General features: G+C 39.1%; 2 protein-coding genes across 8 annotated transcripts in view; one reads left to right on the top strand and one right to left on the bottom strand.

The window, feature by feature from the left end:
* CFAP36 (cilia and flagella associated protein 36) overlaps positions 1–6,019 on the top strand; it is a 33,616-nt gene extending 27,597 nt beyond the window's left edge. For both annotated transcript variants that reach the window (XM_032292093.1, XM_032292092.1), the window contains exons 8-10: positions 4,889–5,025; positions 5,173–5,322; positions 5,848–6,019. In XM_032292093.1, coding sequence (XP_032147984.1) covers positions 4,889–5,025; positions 5,173–5,322; positions 5,848–5,949 — 389 coding nt within the window. In that variant the 3' untranslated portion in view covers positions 5,950–6,019. The remainder of the gene's footprint in view (positions 1–4,888; positions 5,026–5,172; positions 5,323–5,847) is intronic.
* A 3,326-nt stretch (positions 6,020–9,345) lies between these two features.
* Positions 9,346–22,059, bottom strand: part of PPP4R3B (protein phosphatase 4 regulatory subunit 3B) — a 70,643-nt gene continuing 57,929 nt past the window's right edge. For 4 of the 6 annotated variants that reach the window (XM_032292087.1, XM_032292088.1, XM_032292091.1 and 1 more), the window contains 2 exons: positions 21,037–21,230; positions 9,349–10,973 (listed from right to left, as the gene is read on the bottom strand). In XM_032292087.1, the coding sequence (XP_032147978.1) occupies positions 10,878–10,973; positions 21,037–21,230 (290 nt within the window). In that variant the 3' untranslated portion in view covers positions 9,349–10,877. Of the gene's footprint in view, positions 10,974–21,036; positions 21,231–22,059 lie in introns of all 6 variants that reach the window. The other 2 variants (XM_032292085.1, XM_032292086.1) reach the window with 1 other exon arrangement.

Below are 22,059 nucleotides of genomic sequence, written 5' to 3'. Positions count from 1 at the left end.
CTATTTTTCATCATGGATATTGGCCTGAAGTTTTCTTTTCTTGTTGAGTCTCTGCCAGGTTTTGGTATCAGGATGATGTTGGTCTCATAAAATGATTTGGGAAGGATTCCCTCTTTCTGGATTGTTGGAATAGTTTCAGAAGGAATGGTACCAGCTCCTCTTTGTATGTCTGGTAGAATTTGGCTGTGAACCTGTCTGGACCTGGGCTTTTTTTGGGTGGTAGGCTCTTAATTGCTGCCTCAACTTCAGACCTTGTTATGGGTCTGTTCAGGGTTTCGGCTTCTTCCTGGTTTAGGCATGGGAGGAGGCAAGTGTCCAGGAATGTATCCATTTCTTCCAGGTTTACTAGTTTATGTGCATAGAGTTGTTTGTAATAATCTCTGATGATGGTTTGAATTTCTGTGGAATCTGTGGTGATATCCCCTTTATCGTTTTTTATCACATTAATTTGGTTATTCTCTCTTTTCTTTTTTATTAATATGGCTAGTGGTCTATTTTGTTGATCTTTTCAAAAAACCAGCTCCTGGATTTATTGATTTTTTGAAGGGTTTTTTATGTCTCTATCTCCTTCAGTTCTGCTCTGATCTTAACTATTTCTTGTCTTCTGCTAGGTTTTGAGTTTTTTTGATCTTGCTCCTCTAGCTCTTTCAATTTTGACGATAGTGTGTCAATTTTAGATCTCTCCGTTCTTCTCATGTGGGCATTTATTGCTATATATTTTCCTCTAGAGACTGCTTTAAATGTGTCCCAGAGATTTTGGTATGTTGTGTCTTCATTCTCGTTGGTTTCTAAGAACATCTTTATTTCTGCTTTCATTTCATTGTTTATCCAGTCAACATTCAAGAGCAAGTTGTTCAGTTTCCATGAAGCTGTGCGGTTCTGAGTTAGTTTTTGAATTCTGAGTTCTAACTTGATTGCACTGTGGTCTGAGAGACTTTGTTATGATTTCCCTTCTTTTGCATTTGCTGAGGGGTGATTTACTCCCAATTATGTGGTCAATTTTAGAGTAGGTGTGATGTGGTGCTGAGAAGAATGTATATTCTGTGGCTTTGGGGTGGAGAGTTCTGTAAATGTCTATTAGGTTTGCTTGGTCCAGGTCTGAGTTCAAGTCCTCGATATCCTTGTTAATTTTCTGTCTGGTTGATCTGTCTAATACTGACAATGGGGTGTTAAAGTCTCCCACTATAATTGTGTGGGAGTCTAAGTCTCTTTGTAAGTCATTAAGAACTTGCTTTATGTATCTGGGTGCTCCTGTATTGGGTGCGTATATATTTAGGATCGTTAGCTCTTCTTGTTGCATTGATCCTTTCACCATTATGTAATGTCTTTCTTTGTCTCTTTTGATCTTTGTTGCTTTAAAGTCCATTTTATCAGAGATGAGAATTGCAACTCCTGCTTTTTTTTTTGCTCTCCATTTGCTTGGTAAATCTTCCTCCATCCCTTTATTTTGAGCCTTTGTTTATCCTTGCATGTGAGATACGTTTCGTGGATACAGCACACCGATGGCTTTTGGCTTTTTATCCAGTTTGCCAGTCTGTGTCTTTTGATTGGGGCATTTAGTCCATTTACATTTAGGGTTAATGTTGTTATGTGTGAATTTGATACTGCCATTTTGGTGCTAGCTGGCTGTTTTGCCCATTAGTTGATGCAGATTCTTCATTGTGTTGATGCTCTTTACCATTTGGCATGTTTTTGGAGTGGCTGGTACTGGTTGTTCCTTTCTATGTGTAGAGCCTCTTTCAGGAGCTCTTGTTAAGCAGGCCTGGTGGTGATGAAATCTCTGAGTACTTGCTTGTTTGCAAAGGATTTTATTTTTCCTTCACTTATGAAGCTTAGTTTGGCTGGATATGAGATTCTGGGTTGAAAGTTCTTTTCTTTAAGGATGTTGAATATTGGCCCCCACTCTCTTCTGGCTTGTAGGGTTTCTGCTGAGAGATCTGCTGTGAGTCTGATGGGCTTCCCTTTGTGGGTAACCTGACCTTTCTCTCTGGCTGCCCTTAGTATTTTCTCCTTCATTTCAACCCTGGTGAATATGACGATTATGTGCCTTGGGGTTGCTCTTCGTGAGGAATATCTTTGTGGTGTTTTCTGTATTTCCTTGACTTGAATATTGGCCTGCCTTGCTAGGTTGGGGAAGTTTTCCTGGATAATATCCTGAAGAGTATTTTCCCGCTTGGATTCATTCTCTTCGTCGCATTCAGGTACACCTATCAAACGTAGATTAGGTCTTTTCACATAGTCCCACATTTCTTGGAAACTTTGTTCATTCCTTTTTACCCTTTTTTCTCTAATCATGCCTTCTCGTTTTATTTCATTGAGTTGATCTTCGACCTCTGATATCCTTTCTTCTGCTTGGTCAATTTGGCTGTTGAAACTTGTGCATGCTTCATGAAGTTCTCATGTTGTGTTTTTCAGCTCCATCAATTCACTTATATTCCTTTCTATTTTGTCCATTCTCGTTAGCATTTTGTCAAATGTTTTTTCAAGGTTCTTAGTTTCTTTGCATTGGGTTAGAACATGTTCTTTTAGTTCACAGAGGTTTTTTACTACCCACCTTCTGAAGTCTGATTCTGTCATTTCATCACACTCGTTCTCCATTCAACCTTGTTCCCTTGCTGGTGAGGAGTTGTGATCCCTTGTAGGAGGAGAGGTGTTCTAGTTTCAGGTGTTTTCATTCTTTTTGTGCTGGTTTCTTCCCATCTTTATGGATTTATCTACCTGTCGTCTTTGTAGTTGCTGACTTTCTGATTGGGTGTCTGAGTGGACATTCTGTTTGTTGATGATGAAGTTATTTCTGTTTCTTAGTTTTCCTTCTAACAGTCTAGCCCTTCTGCTGTAGGACTGCTGAGGTCTACTCTAGGCCCTGCTTGCCTGGGGATCGCCTGCAGCAGCTGCAGAACAGTAAGGGTTGCTACCAGTTTCTTCTTCTGCTGTCTTTGTCCCAGAAGGATACCCGCCAAATGTCAGTCTGATCTCTCTTTTATGAGGTGACTCTTTGGATATACATGGGTCAGGGAGCTGCTTGAGGAGACAGTCTGTCCTTTATAGGAGCTCAAGTGCTGAGCTGTGAGCTCCATTGTTCATTCAGAGCTTATGGGCAGGTACGTTTAGGTCTGCTGCAGCAGAACTCATAAACCGCTTTTTGTTCCCAGGTGCTCTGTCCCAGGGAGTTATGAGTTTCCATTGTGCTGCTGCCTTTTTTTTTTTTTCAGGGCTGCCCTGCCCAGCAAGGAGGCAGCCTAGTCACTGTCTGCAGAGGCTTTGCTGAGCTGCTGTGGGCTCCGCCCAGCTGCCCTATGAACTTCCCTGCAGTCTTGTTTATACGGGTGTAGTTAGAACTGCCTCGGCAATGGTGGCCCGCCTCTGTATTGGCGGACTCTCTCTGTAATGGCAGGTTGCCTTTGGCAACGGCAGGCTGCCTCAGCAATGGTGGACTACCTCCGTAGTGGTGGAGTGCCTCGGTAATTGTGGACACCCCTCCCACACAGAGCTGGACCGTCCCGGGTTCAGCTGCGCTTGCTGTGAAAACTCTCAATCCAGAGAGTTTCTGATAGCTGTTCTTTTGTGGGGGTGGGACCAGCCGAGCCTGATCACCTGGCTCCCTGCCTCAGAGCCTTTTTTTCCCATTTTTAGTTGAACAGTCAACTCTATCCCAGGTGTTCCAGTTGCCTGTTGAAAGGGCGCCGGGATCTGTGTGATTTCCTGTGCAGCGACTCACTGTGCCAGCTTAAACAGCAGTGCTGAGATTTGTGGTGCTTTTTTTTGCCCAGGAATCTCCTGGCCTGGCTCCCTGTTCAGTCCCCTCTTTAATCAGATGAATGGGCGACTTCCTGGGGCTCCAATTGCCAGTCAAAAGGGCACCTGGACCAGTGTGTTTTGTACAGAGAACTGCCAGGCAGGGGCACCGACAAAGTAGCCACGCGGAGCAAAGCAGCCATGCCAACCAAAAGAACCGCTCCAGCCAAAACAGCCACGCTGGTGACCTGTAGGGCTCCTCTGCCTGGGAATCTCCTGGTCCGTGGGCAATAAAAATGCAGTGTCCACTTACCCTCTGCACTTTCACTGGGAGCTGCAAGTCCGAGCTGTTCCTAAATGGCCATCTTGGATCTTCCAGTTTTATCTTTTAAAAAAAAATCAGCTTATAATAAAATTTGGCTCAGAGGAGTAATGAGAATGTTAACCCTCTCTCTTGGTTGGCACAGTTACCAAATGGCTGGAAAGCATTTCATGCTCATGTTTATATGTGCTTCCAAGTTCTACTTGCTTTAGAAATCTTTACATTTTCACAATGCATTGGCAGGTTTATAGTTACCTTCAATTTATAAACAAAAATTATTGATATTGGTGACATTTATTCTTGCAGTACAAAAAATGACAGCTTTCCATTAATTGTTCTGAAAATATAGTGTGACTTTTTACTTGCGAGCAAAAGTTTGGAAACCAGTTACATTGTTAGTAAGGGATTAGTGTACTGTCTGTTTGGCTTATGTGGCAATCTTGCTTGCGAGCAAAAGTTTGGAAACCAGTTACATTGTTAGTAAGGGATTAGTGTACTGTCTGTTTGGCTTATGTGGCAATCTTGTATTATAGTTCTAATCTTTAGATAAGGATTTTACCTTTTTGTAGCTGTAATACTGTACAAATAGCAAGAGCATGGTACTTATTGAGATACAGGTGAGAAACTGTAGTTCCAAGCTCCTTAAGGATAAAGATGATGTTGATTGTTCTTGCCCAGTGGCTGGCACAATATAGACACTGAATATATGCTGACTGAGTGAATATTAGGAAAAACAAGTATTACTAACGTTAGCTCATTTTGGTAAACCTAGCCTAATACTTAATATTTCTCATAATATTCTAATTTGTCTTATTTTCTACTTACTGCCAGAAGTTAAAGTGCATTTTGCTAATCAGTCAGTAGAACCTTTGGGAAGAAAGGTGGAAATGTCTGAAACTTCCTCCCTCCCACAAAAAGGCCTAAAGATTTCTGGCTTAGAGCATTCGAGCATTGAAGGACCAATAGCAGTAAGTAAAAGACATCACTTTTAAGAACTATAAGCAAAGTGACAAGGTACTGGGAAATCAGACTTTGAATTGAATCAGTCAGTGGGCATCTGTGCTACTTACTAAATGGACTTGAATTTAGATAGTTCCTTTTCTTATTTGACCCAGAATTTATCAGCACTTGGAACAGAAGAACTTCGGCAACGAGAACACTATCTCAAGCAGAAGAGAGATAAGTTGATGTCCATGAGAAAGGATATGAGGACTAAGCAGATACAAAATACGGAGCAGAAAGGAAAACCCACTGGGGAGGTAGAGGTATGGCTAGCCTTAGTATGTCAAGATTTGCAAATCTGGTAGTAGAACTCTCAAAATCAAAATATGTGCAAGACAGCCTCTTAATAAATTTTGCTTGCAAACTCATTCATATGAACTACCTTCTAGTGCAGTAGCTGCTAAGTGTTTTCTAGGAAGTGAAATTGTTGTGATAAGGATTTTATAAGGCAGAAAATAACAGTGGTGTCATGGTACATTTTTTTTTCTTATGCTGTTTCTTTCCTTGCTCTGCTCTGAGTATGTAAGAGTCAGAGGTCTGTTTTACCTGAGCATTCTGAGATGTTTTCTCAAAGAGCAGCATCAGTACCCCAGCCACCATCTCCAACAGGGCTTCTCCAAGAAGAGACTTTACGAGGAAGAGATTTAGGAAACCTAGTCTACGTCTGCCTCTTCTTCCGCCCCTAAAAAAAAAATGCCTCTAACCTTGGTTCATTTGAGGCAGTATATTGGGAATTTTAGACAAATGACCCTGTTCACGGTGTAGCCAACTTTTTCTTTTTTTTTCAGGAAATGACAGAGAAGCCAGAAATGACAGCAGAGGAGAAGCAAACATTACTAAAGAGGAAATTGCTTGCAGAGAAACTGAAAGAAGAAGTTATTAATAAGTAATCATTAAAAACAGTTTAACAAAATGGAAGTTCAAATTGTCTTAAAAATAAATTTAGTCCTTCCACCGAGACTTTTAGTTTCAAACAGTTTTGTAAATGCAAGTATCTTATTATTTTAAACACTTTAGGTAAAGGACAGTAGGAAAGGCAGCTACTCATACTGATTAGTTTAATACAAATTCCTGTGTGTTTTCCCTTGGAAAGAGAGTATAGAAACTAGTTTGATAGTTCATTCATTCATTCAGACTCGATTACCTACTGTTTGTGCCAGGCATTATGCTAAATGCTAAGGATATAGTAGTCACTGGATTGACAGGGTCACTGCCCTCATGAGGCTAGTGGAGAAGGCCCAAAGACCAAAGTGTTAGAAAGGCAGAGGGTAGAGTGCTATGAGCAGGGCTAAGTTTCTTTAAGCTGAATGGAAGGTTAATTACACAAAGAATAGGTAAGGAATAACTCAGGTTCTGCAGCAGGAAATAAAGCACATACTGAATAACTGGAGAGGGTTAGCTTAAGAGATTGGAGATGGGTGGTGTACTGATAGTAGTGCAGGGTCTTGTAGGAAATGTGAGGATTTAATTTTTTTTTGAGAGACAGGATCTTGCTCTGCTGCCCAGGCTGGAGTGCAGTAGCACAGTTACAGCTCTGGATTTTAAATGTTGTAATACCAGCAGTGTCAAATCACTGAAAAATTTTAATACAGGGGCCAGGCACAGTGGCTGACACTGTAATCCCAGAACTTTGGCAGGCCAAGGTGGACAGACTACTTGAGCCCAGGAGTTTGAGACCAGCCTGGGCAACATGGTGAAACCCTGTCTCTACTAAAAATACAAAAAATTAGTCACGCATGGTGGCACACACCTCTAGTCCCAGCTACCTGGGAGGCTGAGGTGGTAGAATCACCAGAGCCCTGGAGGTCAAGGCTGCAGTGAGCCGTGATCACAGTACTGCACTTCTGCCTGGATGACACAGTGAGACCCTTTCTCAAAAAAAAAAAAAATTAAAGCAGGTAAGTTACATGATCAAAATTTTCATTTTTACTGCTTTATGGCAACTAGTGCATGAGGTAGAATAGTTGTGCTTGTACCACATCTGAGACAGTCAAGAGTAGAGGTACCTTGGGCAGTGGTAGGGTGGATTTTACATTTATCATTTGTTCTTATATTTAAGGCAAGAGCAAATAGGACTTGGAAAATAGATGTACAGGATGTAAAAAATACTCAATTACCCACTCTTTTTAGACAAACTATTCCTAAAAAACAGGCAAAGGGAATAACTGACCCTGTTGAAGAAAATACCACCACTGGGTGTTGGTGTTTTTTGTGAGAAGTGACCCCTAGGATAGTTTTCTGTAGTCTATTTGTTTAAAGATAAACCACAATAATAGGACAAGTGGTTTCAGAAACTTCTAGGCTGGGTGTGGTGGCTCATGCCTGTAATCCTAGCACTTTGGGAGGCTGATGCAGGTGGATCACCTGAGGTCAGGAGTTTGAGACCAGCCTGGCTAACATGGTGAAACCGTCTCTACTAAAAATACAAAAGTTAGCCGGGTGTGGTGGCGGGCACCTATAATCCCAGCTACTTGGAAGGCAGCAGCAGCAGGAGAATCACTTGAACCTGGGAGGCGGACGTTGCAGCGATCCAAGATCGCACCACTGCATTCCAGCCTGGGCGACAGAGCCAGATTCCATCTCAAAAAAGAAAAACCAGGCGCAATGACTCACGCCTGTAATCTCAGCACTTTGGGAGGCCGAGGCATGGGCAGATAACTTGAGGTCAGAAGTTCAAGACCAGCCTGGCCAGCATTGGTGAAACCCCATCTCTACTAAAATACAAAAATTAGCTGGGTGTAGTGGTGTGTGCCTGTAATCCCAACTATCTGGGAGGCTGAGGCAGGAGACTTGCTTGAACCTGGGAGGCAGAGGTTGCCGTGAGCCAGGATTGTGCCACTGTACTCCATCTCAAAAAAAAAAAGGAAAGAAGAAGAAAAAGAAATTTCCAGTCTTGTAACATCCCACATCCACCGTTTCCTAAGTACAGGATACTCCCAAGATTTAACTTAAAATCACAATCTATCTCCTTAAATCTATACTTATAAACTTATAAAAAGGGATATCAAAATTAGTTTAACAAGAATTGCTCGTTTCAGTCATATAATTCCAACCTTTAACCTGCAGAAAAACCAGTATTCTACATTTGTTATATTTTCATCATTAGATGGATAAGAGGAAATGCTAGTGATTAAAACACAGAAATGTTTAACTTTTTATTAAAAAGTTTTTATATTGGATACATGTTTACAGATACCATTTTAAGAGGACCTAAGGCATACAAATGTGGGCTTTTGCCTTGCTTCACTGAGTGAAGATATAAAAATCCAGATCTGTCTGAGGGTAGTCATTTAAAGACAGCCGCTAACATGGAATTCTCACAACTGTTCTTTCAGGAGGTATTTTAAGCCTTGTTATTGTCGTAGGTAAGCACTTGTAACATGAAAACTGTTACCTGTATTTCAAGAAACCATTCACATTTGTGCTACAAGAAAAGATTCTGATGATGATTTAAATGTTTAAGACTTACGGCAGCTTTTCAGAAAGAAAAAATAAAGGAAGTCTTCATAAGATACAAAGCTAGTACTTCCTACTAGGACTTAAAGTTGAGGAGTCAAGAGTAATGAGGACGGCTGGACGCGATGGCTCACACCTGTAATCCCAGCACTTTGGGAGGCTGAGGCAGACAAATCACTTCAGGTTAGGAGTTCAAGGCCAGCCTGGCCAACATGACAAAACCCTGTCTCTACTAAAAATTAGATAGGCATGGTGATGGGCACCTGTACTCTCAGCTACTTGGGATGCCGAGGCAGGAGAATCGCTGGAACCCAGAGGTGGAGATTGCTGTGAGCTGAGACTGTACTGCTGCAGTCCAGCCTGGGCAACAGAGTGAGCCTCAAAAAAAAATTTTAAAAAGAGTAACTAGGAAAGTGCTTTACAGGTGGGCTTATTATAAGAAATTTAATAAAAGCTGAGAGACAGGTCTTGATAAAACTTGCTTTAAAGAAAGTGGATGGCAATTTTACTGATCTTGGTTTAAAATAGCCTGAGTCACCTGCCTTATGAGGTGAAAGGTCTTTCTTATTATATGTATACCTTTAATCGAAGAGGTGAGAAAAGCTCCATACTGTGATGCTTTGATTTCCCCAAGGCTTACCTTCTATAAGAAGTGATATTTAAAGTGCCAGTGACCCACATTTGTTTAGAATTATTTCATTAAAATTGGTGTATGAGCTAGTAGTTTATATTTATGGATAATTTTATTGGCTTTTAAAAGATACTGTAAAATTGACATATCTCAAAATGGAGTTAATTTATATTTACAACAAACCAAACACAAACATCAATTGTGGAATTACAGGGTCACATTTTAATTCCTGAATTTTACAGTTTAGCATTAATATCACCACATGTATACAAATGGTGTAAAACAAGTACAGTGGTATTTTTAATACAAAATAAACATCTGTTTTATGGAAAAAACTATACTTCATATCTACACAGACAGCTCATCTTTTCCAAACAATAGCCAAAATTAAAATTAACTACAAAATCTCCAAAACAGGGGAAACTGCTTCAGTTTAAGCTATTCCAGGAAAAATGGACCCATAACACATTACAAGGGCGATCTAAAGATTGTGGCGGGAATTACTATTAAAATTTTTTTTCCCAATGCATTAAATTGTATTTTGGGGACATTTTTCTCACTTCAGCATGATCTCAGATCATAGATGAGCAAACTAACATTAAAATATTTACAGTTAACTTGCTGCTGTAAAAATAAAACTTCTCAACGGTTTGCCTCAGTTTATTTTTAAAATTCATTTACATACATGGAATGTGCTTTTACTCTTTTTTAAAAAGCAGCTTTCATATCACACCCTTATTTATGGAGAAACTTCATGTGCTGCATGCTGACTTTGACACTTAAGTAGCTGCTTGGATCAAAATGGCTTCTAGATATTAAATGCCAGTTAATTCAGCACTATTCTTTGTTGGTCTGTATAAATAACACTTTAAAAGTTGCTGTAGCTCTGGAGAGAGAGACAACTTTACTAACAAAGCAGAAAGTGATTTCAAAGTATCTTCCACAAAAGATTGTACTGGTCTGCGGTTGAAAACATTGTGTTTTATCCACTTTCAAATTTCTAGAGAAAATCATTTTGGAATACCACTGTACTGATTATTGGCCTTTGTTTTCTCTAAAAGTGCTGATTTTAACATTATCTTTAAAAAACTGTCCATTTTGAATCCAGCTTGTTTTCATCACCATATGTACTGAAAATTCCTGCTGTAGAAACTCAACATGTGCTGAATACGGGGTGTACTTCCCTTCAACTACCAAAAAGGCTGAGTTTTTGTTAATATCTTCAAAGAAATGGTCCCAACATTTTTTAAATGATAATTGAATGTGTTTTCCATAAAAATTTATTTTAAAAAGAGGCAATCCTAAAACAACATGGCCAGCACCATTATAACATTATGTTATTGAGTTTACAACTGAAGTTCTGTAATTGTTTCTAGATTGATACCCCAAAGAGCAACCCTGCATTATTATATCAACCTTTTCCCCTCCCCTAAACCGTCCCCAAACCTGTGACTTTTCCTTGCTGAGAAGCTATCTTCCAGGTTCTGGTTACTAACTTTGTTTTGACAGCATAAAAGGCAAATCCCTTAATTACTAGCAAGCAATCAAGTTCCTGGGAAGCCTGTTTTCTTAATAGAACTAAACTCTCTTAGCTGATATACTGAGTGTCTTTTGCTACTCCTTGTATATTTTTATAAGGTCAAGTGAGAGAGCTTTCTGATTCAGATTTTCAGCTCACTGAACAGTTGCAGCATTTTAAGACCACATGTTGAGGGTCCCCTAATAAATACTTTATGAGCCAAGACGAGGTCTTTTCCTGGGGGATGTTTCTTCTTCTTCATCTTCCTCTTCATCATCTGGATAATCCACTAAACCAACCAAACTTCCCTATTGAATAATTTAAAAAATTTTCTTTAAACATATGTAACAAAAAAGAGTCTTTAGGACAAATACAGTCACTTGTAACGATATCAGAAACTGTTTTCCTATATCATATAAGAAATTAACACATTTGAATTGTATAAAGGAACCACTTGAAATTAAGAACGTCTGAGTAATAATTGGTAGCACTTGCAGTAACCCTTAATTTTTCTATCTAATCTAGTTCCTGGATTATTAATGACACTTCAAAACTCAGTTCTGCAAAATTTTACTGTGGAAAAATGACTGCTTTTCCAAATAGTAGGGATAACAACCATAACATTTGGAAGCTGGAAAGGACATTGGAGATTAACTAGTGCATTTCCCTAATTTTATTGCCATAAGAAATCTTGTAGTTTTTGTTCATCATGTGTATATTTCATCATTAAGTACACATTATTGTTTTCATTGTGCTTCTGAAGAACAGCTTAAATGGCTGAAAATAAAACACATGAAATGATTCCTATAAAATAGTAAGTGAAACATTTAGGGCTAGGTCTCTGACCAAAAGAAAAATAAGGATGAGGTAATTCGTGGTTTTGGCTTTTAATGAGTAACAGACCCCTGTGAAAATCCTAGATAAACTCTGGGCACACTCCAGAAAATTACATGTTCACAGGGTTTCATTCATTTTGAGCCAATCCCATAAAAACTTACACACATGTCCTACAGGTTAAGAAAGCTACTTTAACACTGTATTTAGTTCAAACCCTTCAGACCTCTAGGGGATAGACAAATACAATTGAAGTAACTCATACTTCATACCTAAAGTACTGAGGTATCTGGTTTTACCAGAATGTAACCAAATCCCTATAATAGTAGCCAACCAAAAAAAAGACCTCTGGGCAGCTAGAAACGGTTATCAGAAAGATATATACCTGTCTGAGAATCTGTTTCTCAACTTAATCACACATCTTAAGTCTGGATATGCAAGGGGCAATATGGCTAAATTGTTAAAAATACACTGACTGTAGGTTTAATGTCAAATTCTAATGATACCACATTTTATATTTAAAAAAAAAAAAAAAAAAAAAAAAAAAAACAACTTGGCCAGGCACAGTGGCTCAATTAATCCCAGCACTTTGGGAGGCCGAGGTGGGTGGATCACGAGGTAAGGAGATCAAGACCATCCTGGCTAACAAGGTGAAACCCCATCTCTACTAAAAATGCAAAAAATTAGCTTGGCAGGGTGGCATGCACCTGTAGTCCCAGCTACTCAGAAGGCTGAGGCAGGAGAATCCCTTGAACATGGGAGGTGGAGGTTGCAGTGAGCCGAGATTGGGCCACTACATTCCAGCCTGGACAACAGTGAGACTGTCTAAAAAACAAAACAAAACAAAACAAAAACAAAACCTTTGGGGCTAGGCACGATGGCTGATACCTGTAATCCCAGCACTTTGGGAGGCCGAGGTAGGCGGATCACCTGAGATCAGGAGTTTGAAACCAGCTTGGCCAACATGGCAAAACCCCATCTCTACTAAAAAGACAAAAATTAGGTGGGTATGCTGGCGGGACCCTGTAGTCCCAGCTACTCAGGAGGTTTAAGCATGAGAATCTCTTGAACCTGGGAGGTGGAGGTTGGAGCAAGATTGTGCCACTGCAATCCAGCCTGGGCAACAGAGCAAGACTCCATCTCAAAAAAAAAAAAAAACCAAAAAACTTTGGGCAAGTGGTTTAATATCTCTGTCTCAGTTTCTTCATCTGCAAAATTGGTATAGTAGTATTTAGGCCCCAATTAACTATTTTGAAAATTAAATTGCTGGCCAGGCACAGTGGCTCACACCTATAATCCCAGCACTTTGGGAGGCTAAGGCAGGTGGATCACCTGTAGTCAGGAGTTTAAGTCCAGCTTGACCAACATAGAGAAACCCTGTCTCTACTAAAAATACAAAATTTATCTGGGCATGGTGGCACATGCCTCTAATCCCAGCTACTCTGGAGGCTGAGGCAGGAGAATCGCTTGCACCCAGGAGGTGGAGGTTGCAGTGAGCCAAGATTGTGCCACTGCACTCCAGCCTGGGCAACAAGAGTGAAACTCTGTCTCAAAAAAAAAAAAATTAAATTGACAACAAAACAGCTAAAGCACTTGAGCACAGTACTTGGTACATAGTTATTCAATAAGTGCTATTAGTTGCTATTACTACTATCATTTTTCTGCCATTTGGTTTCTAAGCCAAACACACTGGAAGAGAGGGGAAAAAGAAATAATTCTGGTATAAAAAGGCACCAATGTGATAATCAAAAAGATGACAGCAAAGTTCAAAGTTTTCGTTATGCTTAGTATTACATACTATACATAATGTTCAAACATTTGGATTCCAAACGGTTAACACTTAATTGTTCTTGCCTAAGATTAATAAATTGTCTGAAAAGCTCAGTTACACAAGTTGTTTTGCTTACATTATCTCTGCATATATACACCATAAGCAAACTAGTATACATTTAAATCATGTTTGCAATAAAAATATAAAAATGCAAAATGTGAAATGTTGGACGTAAAAAGGCCTGTAATCTAGAGGTGCACTTTGTGCATTTTGGCTCAAACTGAATGAAACCCTGTCGATGTGTAATTTTCTAGGGAGTGCCCAGAGTTTTTCTAGGATTTTTCACAGGGGTCCATTACTTGTCAAAGGCCAAAACCACAAATTTCATCCTTCTGTTACCTCATCCTTTAAGTTCCATTTCATTGTTTTAAACCCTTGCATTCCATGGTATGAATATATCATCATATGCTTTGGGTTTTTTTTGAGGCAGAGTCTCATTCTGTCGCCTGGGCTGGAGTGCAGTTGTGTGAACTGCAACCTCCGCCTCCAGGGTGCAAGCAATTCTTGTGCCTCAGCCACCCAAGTAGGTGGGACTACAGGCATGCACCACCATGCCTGGCTAATTTTTGTATTTTTTGGTAGAGATGGGGTTTGGCCAGGCTGGCCTTGAACTCTTAGACTCAAGCGATCCGCCCACCTCAGCCTCTCAAAGTGTTGCGATTATAGGCGTGAGCCACCATGCTCAGCATCACCATATACTTTAATTCCTGAATTCCTGGTTGGACATTTGGGTTGTTTTTGCTGGGTATTTAAATAAGAAATTTAAAAAGTAAATACCAGCAAAGAAAACAGGAGAAGAGAAAATAGCAGTTGAGAGTTGCCAAGGCATTTTTGGAAAAGAGAAATCACAGGCAAGGCAACTCATATAATACAAAGAAGCCAAGAACTAAGTATTTGCAGAGGGATACAGAAACGAGAAACTCATTTGTCTTACAAGAAATCAATGAAGCTAGGCAGTAAAGGGATCAAAATACTGGGGAAAGCAGGTAAAACAGTTGAAACGGACTACATACTTCATGACTTTAGGCACAGTAAAGGGCATGGTAAGGCCAGGCTGAAAATGGAAGAATAAATTTAAATTCTGTATACTGAGCAGACATGCCCACCCCCACAATCCCACAATAAGTTTTGTTATATAGGCTCTCAGAACACTACCAACCACACTTATACTCACCAGGTATAAGAAACTAGCTTGGTCTGTAAAAATTAGATGGCTTCACACTGGGGGGAATGAGAGAAACTACAAACACTAACACTTCCTGAAAAAAGCAGGATACTACTCTAAGTCCATACCATAAAGTCAACTTTTTAAAGTGTACAATTTTCAGACACCATAATTCACACACCAAAAGTGTATAATTCAGTGGTTTTAGTATATTCACAAAAGTTGTATAATCACCACTAATTCCAGAGCATTTTCATCATTTCACCCACCATAAAAGTCCCATAAACGTCCTCATTCCCCCACCACGACCCACACCACCCAGCTCTTGGCAACCACTAATCTACTCTGTTTCCATGGATTTATTCTGGATAGTTCATATCAATGGAATCATCCAACATTCGGCCTTTTGTGACCCATTCATTTCAGTTACCACAGTGTTTTCAGTTAATCTATGCTTAGCATATCAGGACTTCATTCTTTTTTATGGCCAATTAATATCCACTGTATGAATATGTCACATTTTGTTTATCCGTTCATCAGGTGATAGACATTTGGGTTATTCCCACATTTTGGCTATTACAAACAATATTGCTATTAACATTCATATACAAGTTTTACAGTGGACACATTTTTGGTTTTCTTAAATATATACCTAGGAAATGAGATAGCTGGGTCATATGGTAACTCTGGGTCATATGGTACTCTGATTTTTTGTAGAACCGCCAGACTGTATTCCAAAGCTGCTATACCATTTTATTTATTTTTTGAGGCATGGTCTCATTCTGTTGCCCAGGCTGGAGTGCAGTGATTTGATTTTGGCACACTGCAACCTCTGCCTGCTGGGCTCAAATGATCCTCCCACATCAGCCTCCCGAACAGCTGGGACCACAGGCACGTGCCACCATGTTCAGCTAATTTTTGTAGAGATGGGGTTTTGCCATGTTGCCCAGGCCAGTCTCGAGCTCTTGGGTTCAAGCAATCCTCCTGCCTTAGCCTTCCAAAGTGCTGGAATTACAGGCAAGAGCCTTTGCACCCGGCCTGCTGTGCCATTTTATATCCTTACTAGCAATGGATGTCACAATTTATATTCTTGCCAACACTTGTTTTGTGTATCTTTTTTATTATAGCTATCCTAGTGGATGTGAAATGCTATCATATTGTGGTTTTGATTTGCATTTCCCTTACTAATAATGCTTAACATCTTTCTATGTGCTTATATGGGCCACTTGTATATCTTCTTTGCAGAAATGTCTATTAAAATCCTTTGTCTATTGTAAAACTGGGTTGTCACATTGAGATTTAAGAGTTCTTTACATATTCTGGATACCAGTTCCTTATCAGATGTATCATTTACAATTATTTCCTTCCATTCTGTGGATTGTCTTTTCCATTTGTGACAGTATCCTTTGGATTACAAAATTTAAAAATTTTGATGGAGTCCAACTTATTATTTTTCTTTAGCCACGTGTGCTGTTTTTATCATATCTAAGAAATCATTGCCTAAATCCAAGGTCATAGATATGTATGCCTATTTTTTTTTAAAAAAGAGTTTTATACTTTTATGTTTAGATCTTTCATCCATTTTGAGAGGAGTTTTGTATCTGACGTGAGATAGGGATCCAACTTCATTCTTCTGCATGTGGATATCCAGTTGTAACATTTATTGAAAAAACTATTTTCCCCCATCAAATTGTCTCGGCACTCTTATTAAAATCTTTATTATTTTTTGTATGAAAGGAAATCCAAAGAGTACCACTTGAATAAAATTCCCAATATGAAAGAAGGGATCAAAATAAATGACAATAATAACCTATAAAAAAGCACTTTGGGAGGCTGAGATGGGTGAATCACTTGGGGCCATGAGTTCCTGACTAGCCTGCCCAACATGGTGAAACCCCATCCCTACTGAAAATACAAAAATCAGTCAGGCATGGTGTGGCACATCTGTAATCCCAGCATATTTTAATAAATTCAAGTTCTATACAGAAATACACATGTATATGAAATATGTAGGTGGTCACATATTGCAGCAATGATTATAACTACAAAAAGCTGGAAACAACTTTAATGCCCATTGACAGAGGCTAAATATAAAGTAAAATATATCCATACTTTTGAATTCTATGCAGGGAATTTCTTAATGTCCTGATAGGAAGAACTCACCAAGATAAATTTGTTACATAAAAATGCAAGATATCAGGCTTCTCTGCTGTGAATCTGTGACAAGTGTTTATTTTAGCATCCACAAATGGCTTCTCATTCTGATTTTGTATTTTTCCTCATAGAAAATATGCATGTTTTGCAGTTTTACAACTAAAGAAGTACTTTGTGTCTTTATGACATTTATATCATACAAACAAATCTTTTGTTTAAATTCATTAGCAGCTAATGTCTAGCCAGCCTTCAACTATGACAATTAACACTATTGGTGAAACTGGATAAACCAAAGGGCTACTGGTGATAAGAACCTGCCACCACTTAGGAATGTGGGCATGGTTTGTTAAGAAGGTTGAGAGCAAATTAAAGTGGTGCTTAACTTCGATCAATGCCTATCTTGCTTAATTTCAAAATTCTGTGTCTACAGTGATTGAGCAAATTTTTCCAAGAACATTGTTTTCATTCCTATTTCTAAAAAGGTTGTATAACAGATGTATTTTGTAATCTGCTGTTAGCGTCAAGAAGAGTGAAAAAAGTGTTGGTGCTTGCATTTAATTTTGCTCATTCACAAGTAAATTATCTGGAAAGACAAAAACTCAGAGAAATATCACAGAAAATGTAATAGGAAAAAAAAAATTAGTAGGATAGAAAAGGTATGAAAATTACTTTCAATCCAGAAGACTCCATCCAAACAGTAAGTTATAGTGAAAGAAAGAGCTTGAAATGTTCTAAAACTTAAGGACATGACTTTTATTTTTTTTTGAGACAGAGTTTTGCTCTTGTTGCTCAGGCTGGAGGACAATGGCACGATCCCAGTTCACCGCAACCTCCACCTCCTGGGTTCAAGTGATTCTCCTGCCTCACCCTCCCAAGTTGCTGGGATTATAGTCATGTGCCACCAAGCCTGGCTAATTTTGTATTTTTAGTAGAGACGGGGTTTCTCCACATTAGTCAGGCTGGTCTTGAACTCCTGACCTCAGGTGACCCACCTGCCTCGGCCTCCCTAAGTGCTGGGATTACAGGTGTGAGCCACCATGACCGGCCAGGACATGACTTTTTAACTGAGGAATGCTCCAAGTACATCATCATCAAGTTTCAGAATGCAGAAATAAAACCCCAAATGCTTCCAGGAAGAAGAAAATCACACAGAAAAGATCAGAAATAAGAACGTCTTTGGACTTCTTGACAGCAGTAACTTCAAATTTCCGAGAGAAAATGATTTCTGATTTGGTTCTGCATTTAGCTAAATAATCCTGTGTTGAGGTTTGAATAAAGACATTTTCTTTTCTTTTTAATTTTTAAAATTTTCCTTTTTTCCCCCACGTTTTTCTTTTGGAAAAGAATAAAGACATTTTCATACATGCAAGGTTTCAAATTTTACCCCTCATGGGATTTTTTTTCCTCAGTAAACTGCTACAGAATTTGCTCCACGAAAATGAGAAAGAAAATCAAAAAAGAGAACAGAGACATGAGATTCAGGAAATAAACCGTGGAAGGAAAGAGAGAGGCAAAAGGAAGTCTTAGGATGTTGGCCAAGGAAGCCCCAAGACAACAGTTGCGTGGGAAGTTTAGACAGCAATCAATCTAGGCTGGAACAGGATTGGAGAAGAGGCTTGAAGAGAGATGTCTCCAAGAGGAGACTATATGAAACCTAGTCTGGTAAGGTACTGAAAGAATTAGCAAGAGGCACATAACTAGTGCAACAAATGAAAAAACAGTGGCAATTATTTACTTTAGAAGAAGTGAAAAGTTATAAGAAAAACAGTATAGAAAAAACAAAAACAAAACTATATTGTCATAACTATAAAATTATCAAACGTTTTTATAAAAAATTGTGATACAGGGAGGAATAAGGTGAGGATGTGTTAAGGAATATTCAATTTATGTATATACATAAAAAAGCTAAATTCTCATCTATCTAGTAAGAAATAAATAAATAATGTCTAAGCTAGGAAAAACAACATAGCAGTATTGACATATTATTTAGAAATAGAAGACATATAGCTAAATGAGTTCAAAGATATCTTTGTGGAGGGGAACAGGGAGACGGAATTTTTTCTAATATAAACTTGCCTTTTGGTAATGTTTGACTTTTGAAAGTAAGTGCATGTATTACTTTGATTAAAAAAAAACTAACATATATTAAGAAGGTGTCAAGCAGCGTTCTAGGCATTTTACATTTGCTAAATAGTTTAATCTTCCCAACAAGCTTATAAAGTAAGTCTCATCCCTTTAAAACAAGAAAGCCAGCTGGGCATGATGGCTGATGCCTGTTAATCCCAACACTTTGGGAGGCTGAGGTGGGAGGATTGCTTGAGCCCAGCAGTCTGAGACCAGCCTAGGCAACACAGCGAAACCCCATCTCCATCTCTACCAAAAATACAAAAATTAGCCAGGCATGGTGGCATGCACCTGCATTTCCAGCTACTTGGGAGGCTGAGATGGGAGGATCAGTTGAGCCCAGGAAGTAAGGGAGACTGTGAGCTGTGACTACACCACTGCACTCCAAGATGGGTGACAGAGTGAGACCCTGTCCCAATAACAACAACAACAAAAGGGAAGCAGGAAGGCAGGCAGGCTAAGGCTCAGAGAGATTAAATAATTTATTCAAGGTGAAACAGCTAGAAAGAGACAGCCAATATTTGAACCCAAACAATGCAACTCTATGGCATTTTTTTTTTTTTTTGAGATAGGGTCTCTTTCTCTTGCTCAGGCTGGAGTGCACTGGCAAGATCACAGCTCACTGAAGCCTCCACCTCCCAGGCTCAACCGATTCATCTGCCTCAGGAGAGGCTGGGACCACAGGTGTGTGCCACCACACTCAGCTACTTTTAAGTATTTTTTGTAGAGGTGAGGTCTTACCTTATTGCTCAGACTGGTCTTAGACTCCTGGGCTCAAGTGACCCTCCTCCCTTGGCCTCTCATAGTGCTAGGATCACAGTGAGCCACTGTGCCCAGATCAAACACTCTTAATGTAATGTCACAATATTACTCTAATTTGTCCTATCATAAAGTTGAAAATTTTTAAATTTTCCAGTTAAAAAACATAAAATGTGTTTCGAATACAGAATACCATGAAAATGCTACTTATGTGTTCTTTAGTCAAGAGCCTAGCTCACTATGCTAGTGAATGAAGATTCTATATTTTTGTAAAATAAACTCATATTTTGTGTTGAAAACAAGACACATTCCTTCAGTTAGGTTTGTACTACCATGACATTTCTTCTTGTCTTTCTACCCTTATACAATAGTTGTCCCATATTTATATCTTTTTATTTTAAGCCACTCCTTTATGGGGAAAAAGGATGGTTTCATATAACATATGAATAAGAAAAATGTTTCATATGAAATTTAAACTTGTTTATAAAAAAAAGGTAACAATGGAAATACATTTGTTATAAGAACAACAGAAAGTTTAATATCCTTAGCTAAAGATTCATCAATAATAATATGCTATTTGCTGAGAAGAGCAAATTCAAAAGGCTAATATTCAACCTTACTACTAATAAAGTATACACAATTGGAAATGAGATATTATATACTGTCTCCCCTACCTAACTGGCAAATACTAAAAATAATTATAGCACTGGCAAAGCTGCAATTAGCTAGGCACATACACAATTTATGGTAACATAAATCAGCATAGACTTTATGAAGATGAATTTGACCGTATGTGTGAAGACATTCTACTACTCATCTATCCAAGAAAATAATTTAAAGTGCAATAACACTAAGTAGTCAGTGAAATATGAGAATCAACTTAGTGCTCCAAAATAGAATGGGGAACAAGGAGGAAGGATACTTACATTTATTATCATAAGCCTAAATAAAATGAAATTCTCTTTGGGAGGCTGAGGTGGGTGGTTAATGAGGTTAATAGATGGAGACCCTCCTGGCCAACACACGGTGAAATCCTGTCTCTGCTAAAAATACAAAAATTCGCTGGGTGTGGTGGCATGTGCCTGTAGTCCCAGCTACTTGGGAGGCTGAGGCAGGATAATCACTTGAACCTGGGAGGTGCAGGTTGCAGTGAGTCAAGATCGTGCCACTGTACTCCAGCTTGGTGACAGAATAAGACTCTGTCTCAAAAAAATAAAATGAAATGAAATTTTCAATCATCAACAATGTTTTGATAACAGAAAAATTCTTCTAACAAATAAAAGGAGAATACAAAATTATGTTTATAGAAGGATCTCAGTTACATGCCAGATAAACTCAGACACGAGAAATCAATGTCAGCTGTCATGTTCTCTGATAACAATGTATGCAACATTTTTCCATCACTGAAATTGTTTTGATTATCCACATTTTCTTTTGTAAACAAGAAATAATCTCACAGATGGGAAAAGCAAAGTTTGTTTGCATGTAATGCTGTTTCACCTACCTTGGTGGCTGTTACTGATGTAGCCAAGTTTGTAGTTTTGGAAGAGGATCCATTAGAAGTTGCTGGTGGTGTCTGAGCCACTACAGATTTACTGTTTGTTCCATTAGCAGCACTGGCAGAGTGGGAGAAAGTAAATTTGAAGCCACCAGGAGATGTCCTTTTCGGGAGATTTTCCTTGTCTTCACTTTCTTTTGCTAAAGTAAAAGTAAAATTTTGAATGTGTATCAATAAGTGCTGATAAGTCAAAATGTCTGAAAACAGCAATAATTAAAAAACTTATAAAACATTGCCTTTGTTTCCTAAGAACTAAAAAAGCAGAGCATGATGTGTACAGTGATGGTATGGTTTGGCTCTGTGTCCCCACCCAAATCTGAAGTCAAACTGTAATCCCCACGTGTCAGGGGAAGGACCTGGTGACAGGTGACTGGATCATGGGGGTGGATTTCCCCCTTGCTGTTCTTGTGATAGTGAGTTTTCAAGAGATCTGGTTGTTCAAAAGTGTGGCACTTCCCCTCTTGCTTTCTCTCCTGCTGGCATGTAAGACATGCCTTGCTTCTGTTTGCCTTCGGCCATAAGTTTCCTGAGGCTACCCCACCCATGTGGAATCGTAAGTCAATTATACCTCTTTTCTTCATAAATTACCCAGTCTCAGGTAGTTCTTTAGAGCAGTATGAAAACAAACTAGTACAAAAAATTGGTACCAGAGTGGGGTACTGCTATAAAGATACCTGAAAATGGAAGGGTACAGTGGCTCATGCCTGTAATCCCAGCACTTTCGGAGGCTGAGGCGGGTGGATCACTTGAGGTCAGGAGTTTGAGACCAACCTGGCCCACATAGTGAAACGTATTATCTACTAAAAATACAAAAATTAGATGAGTGTGGTGGCAAAAGCCTATAATCCCAGGTGCTCCAGAGGCTGAGGCAAGAGAGTCACTTGGTAGCTGGAGGCTGCAGTGAGCTGAGACTGTGCCACTGCATACCAGCCTGATGACAGAGTCAGGCTCCATCTATACCTGAAAATG

The sequence above is a fragment of the Sapajus apella genome, unplaced genomic scaffold (assembly GCF_009761245.1).
Source record: "Sapajus apella isolate SASKATOON/1434 unplaced genomic scaffold, GSC_monkey_1.0 scaffold26, whole genome shotgun sequence".
In the NCBI taxonomy this organism is placed as follows: domain Eukaryota; kingdom Metazoa; phylum Chordata; class Mammalia; order Primates; family Cebidae; genus Sapajus; species Sapajus apella.
Note: the sequence above shows the minus strand (reverse complement) of the source record. Positions and strands in the feature narration are given on the sequence as shown.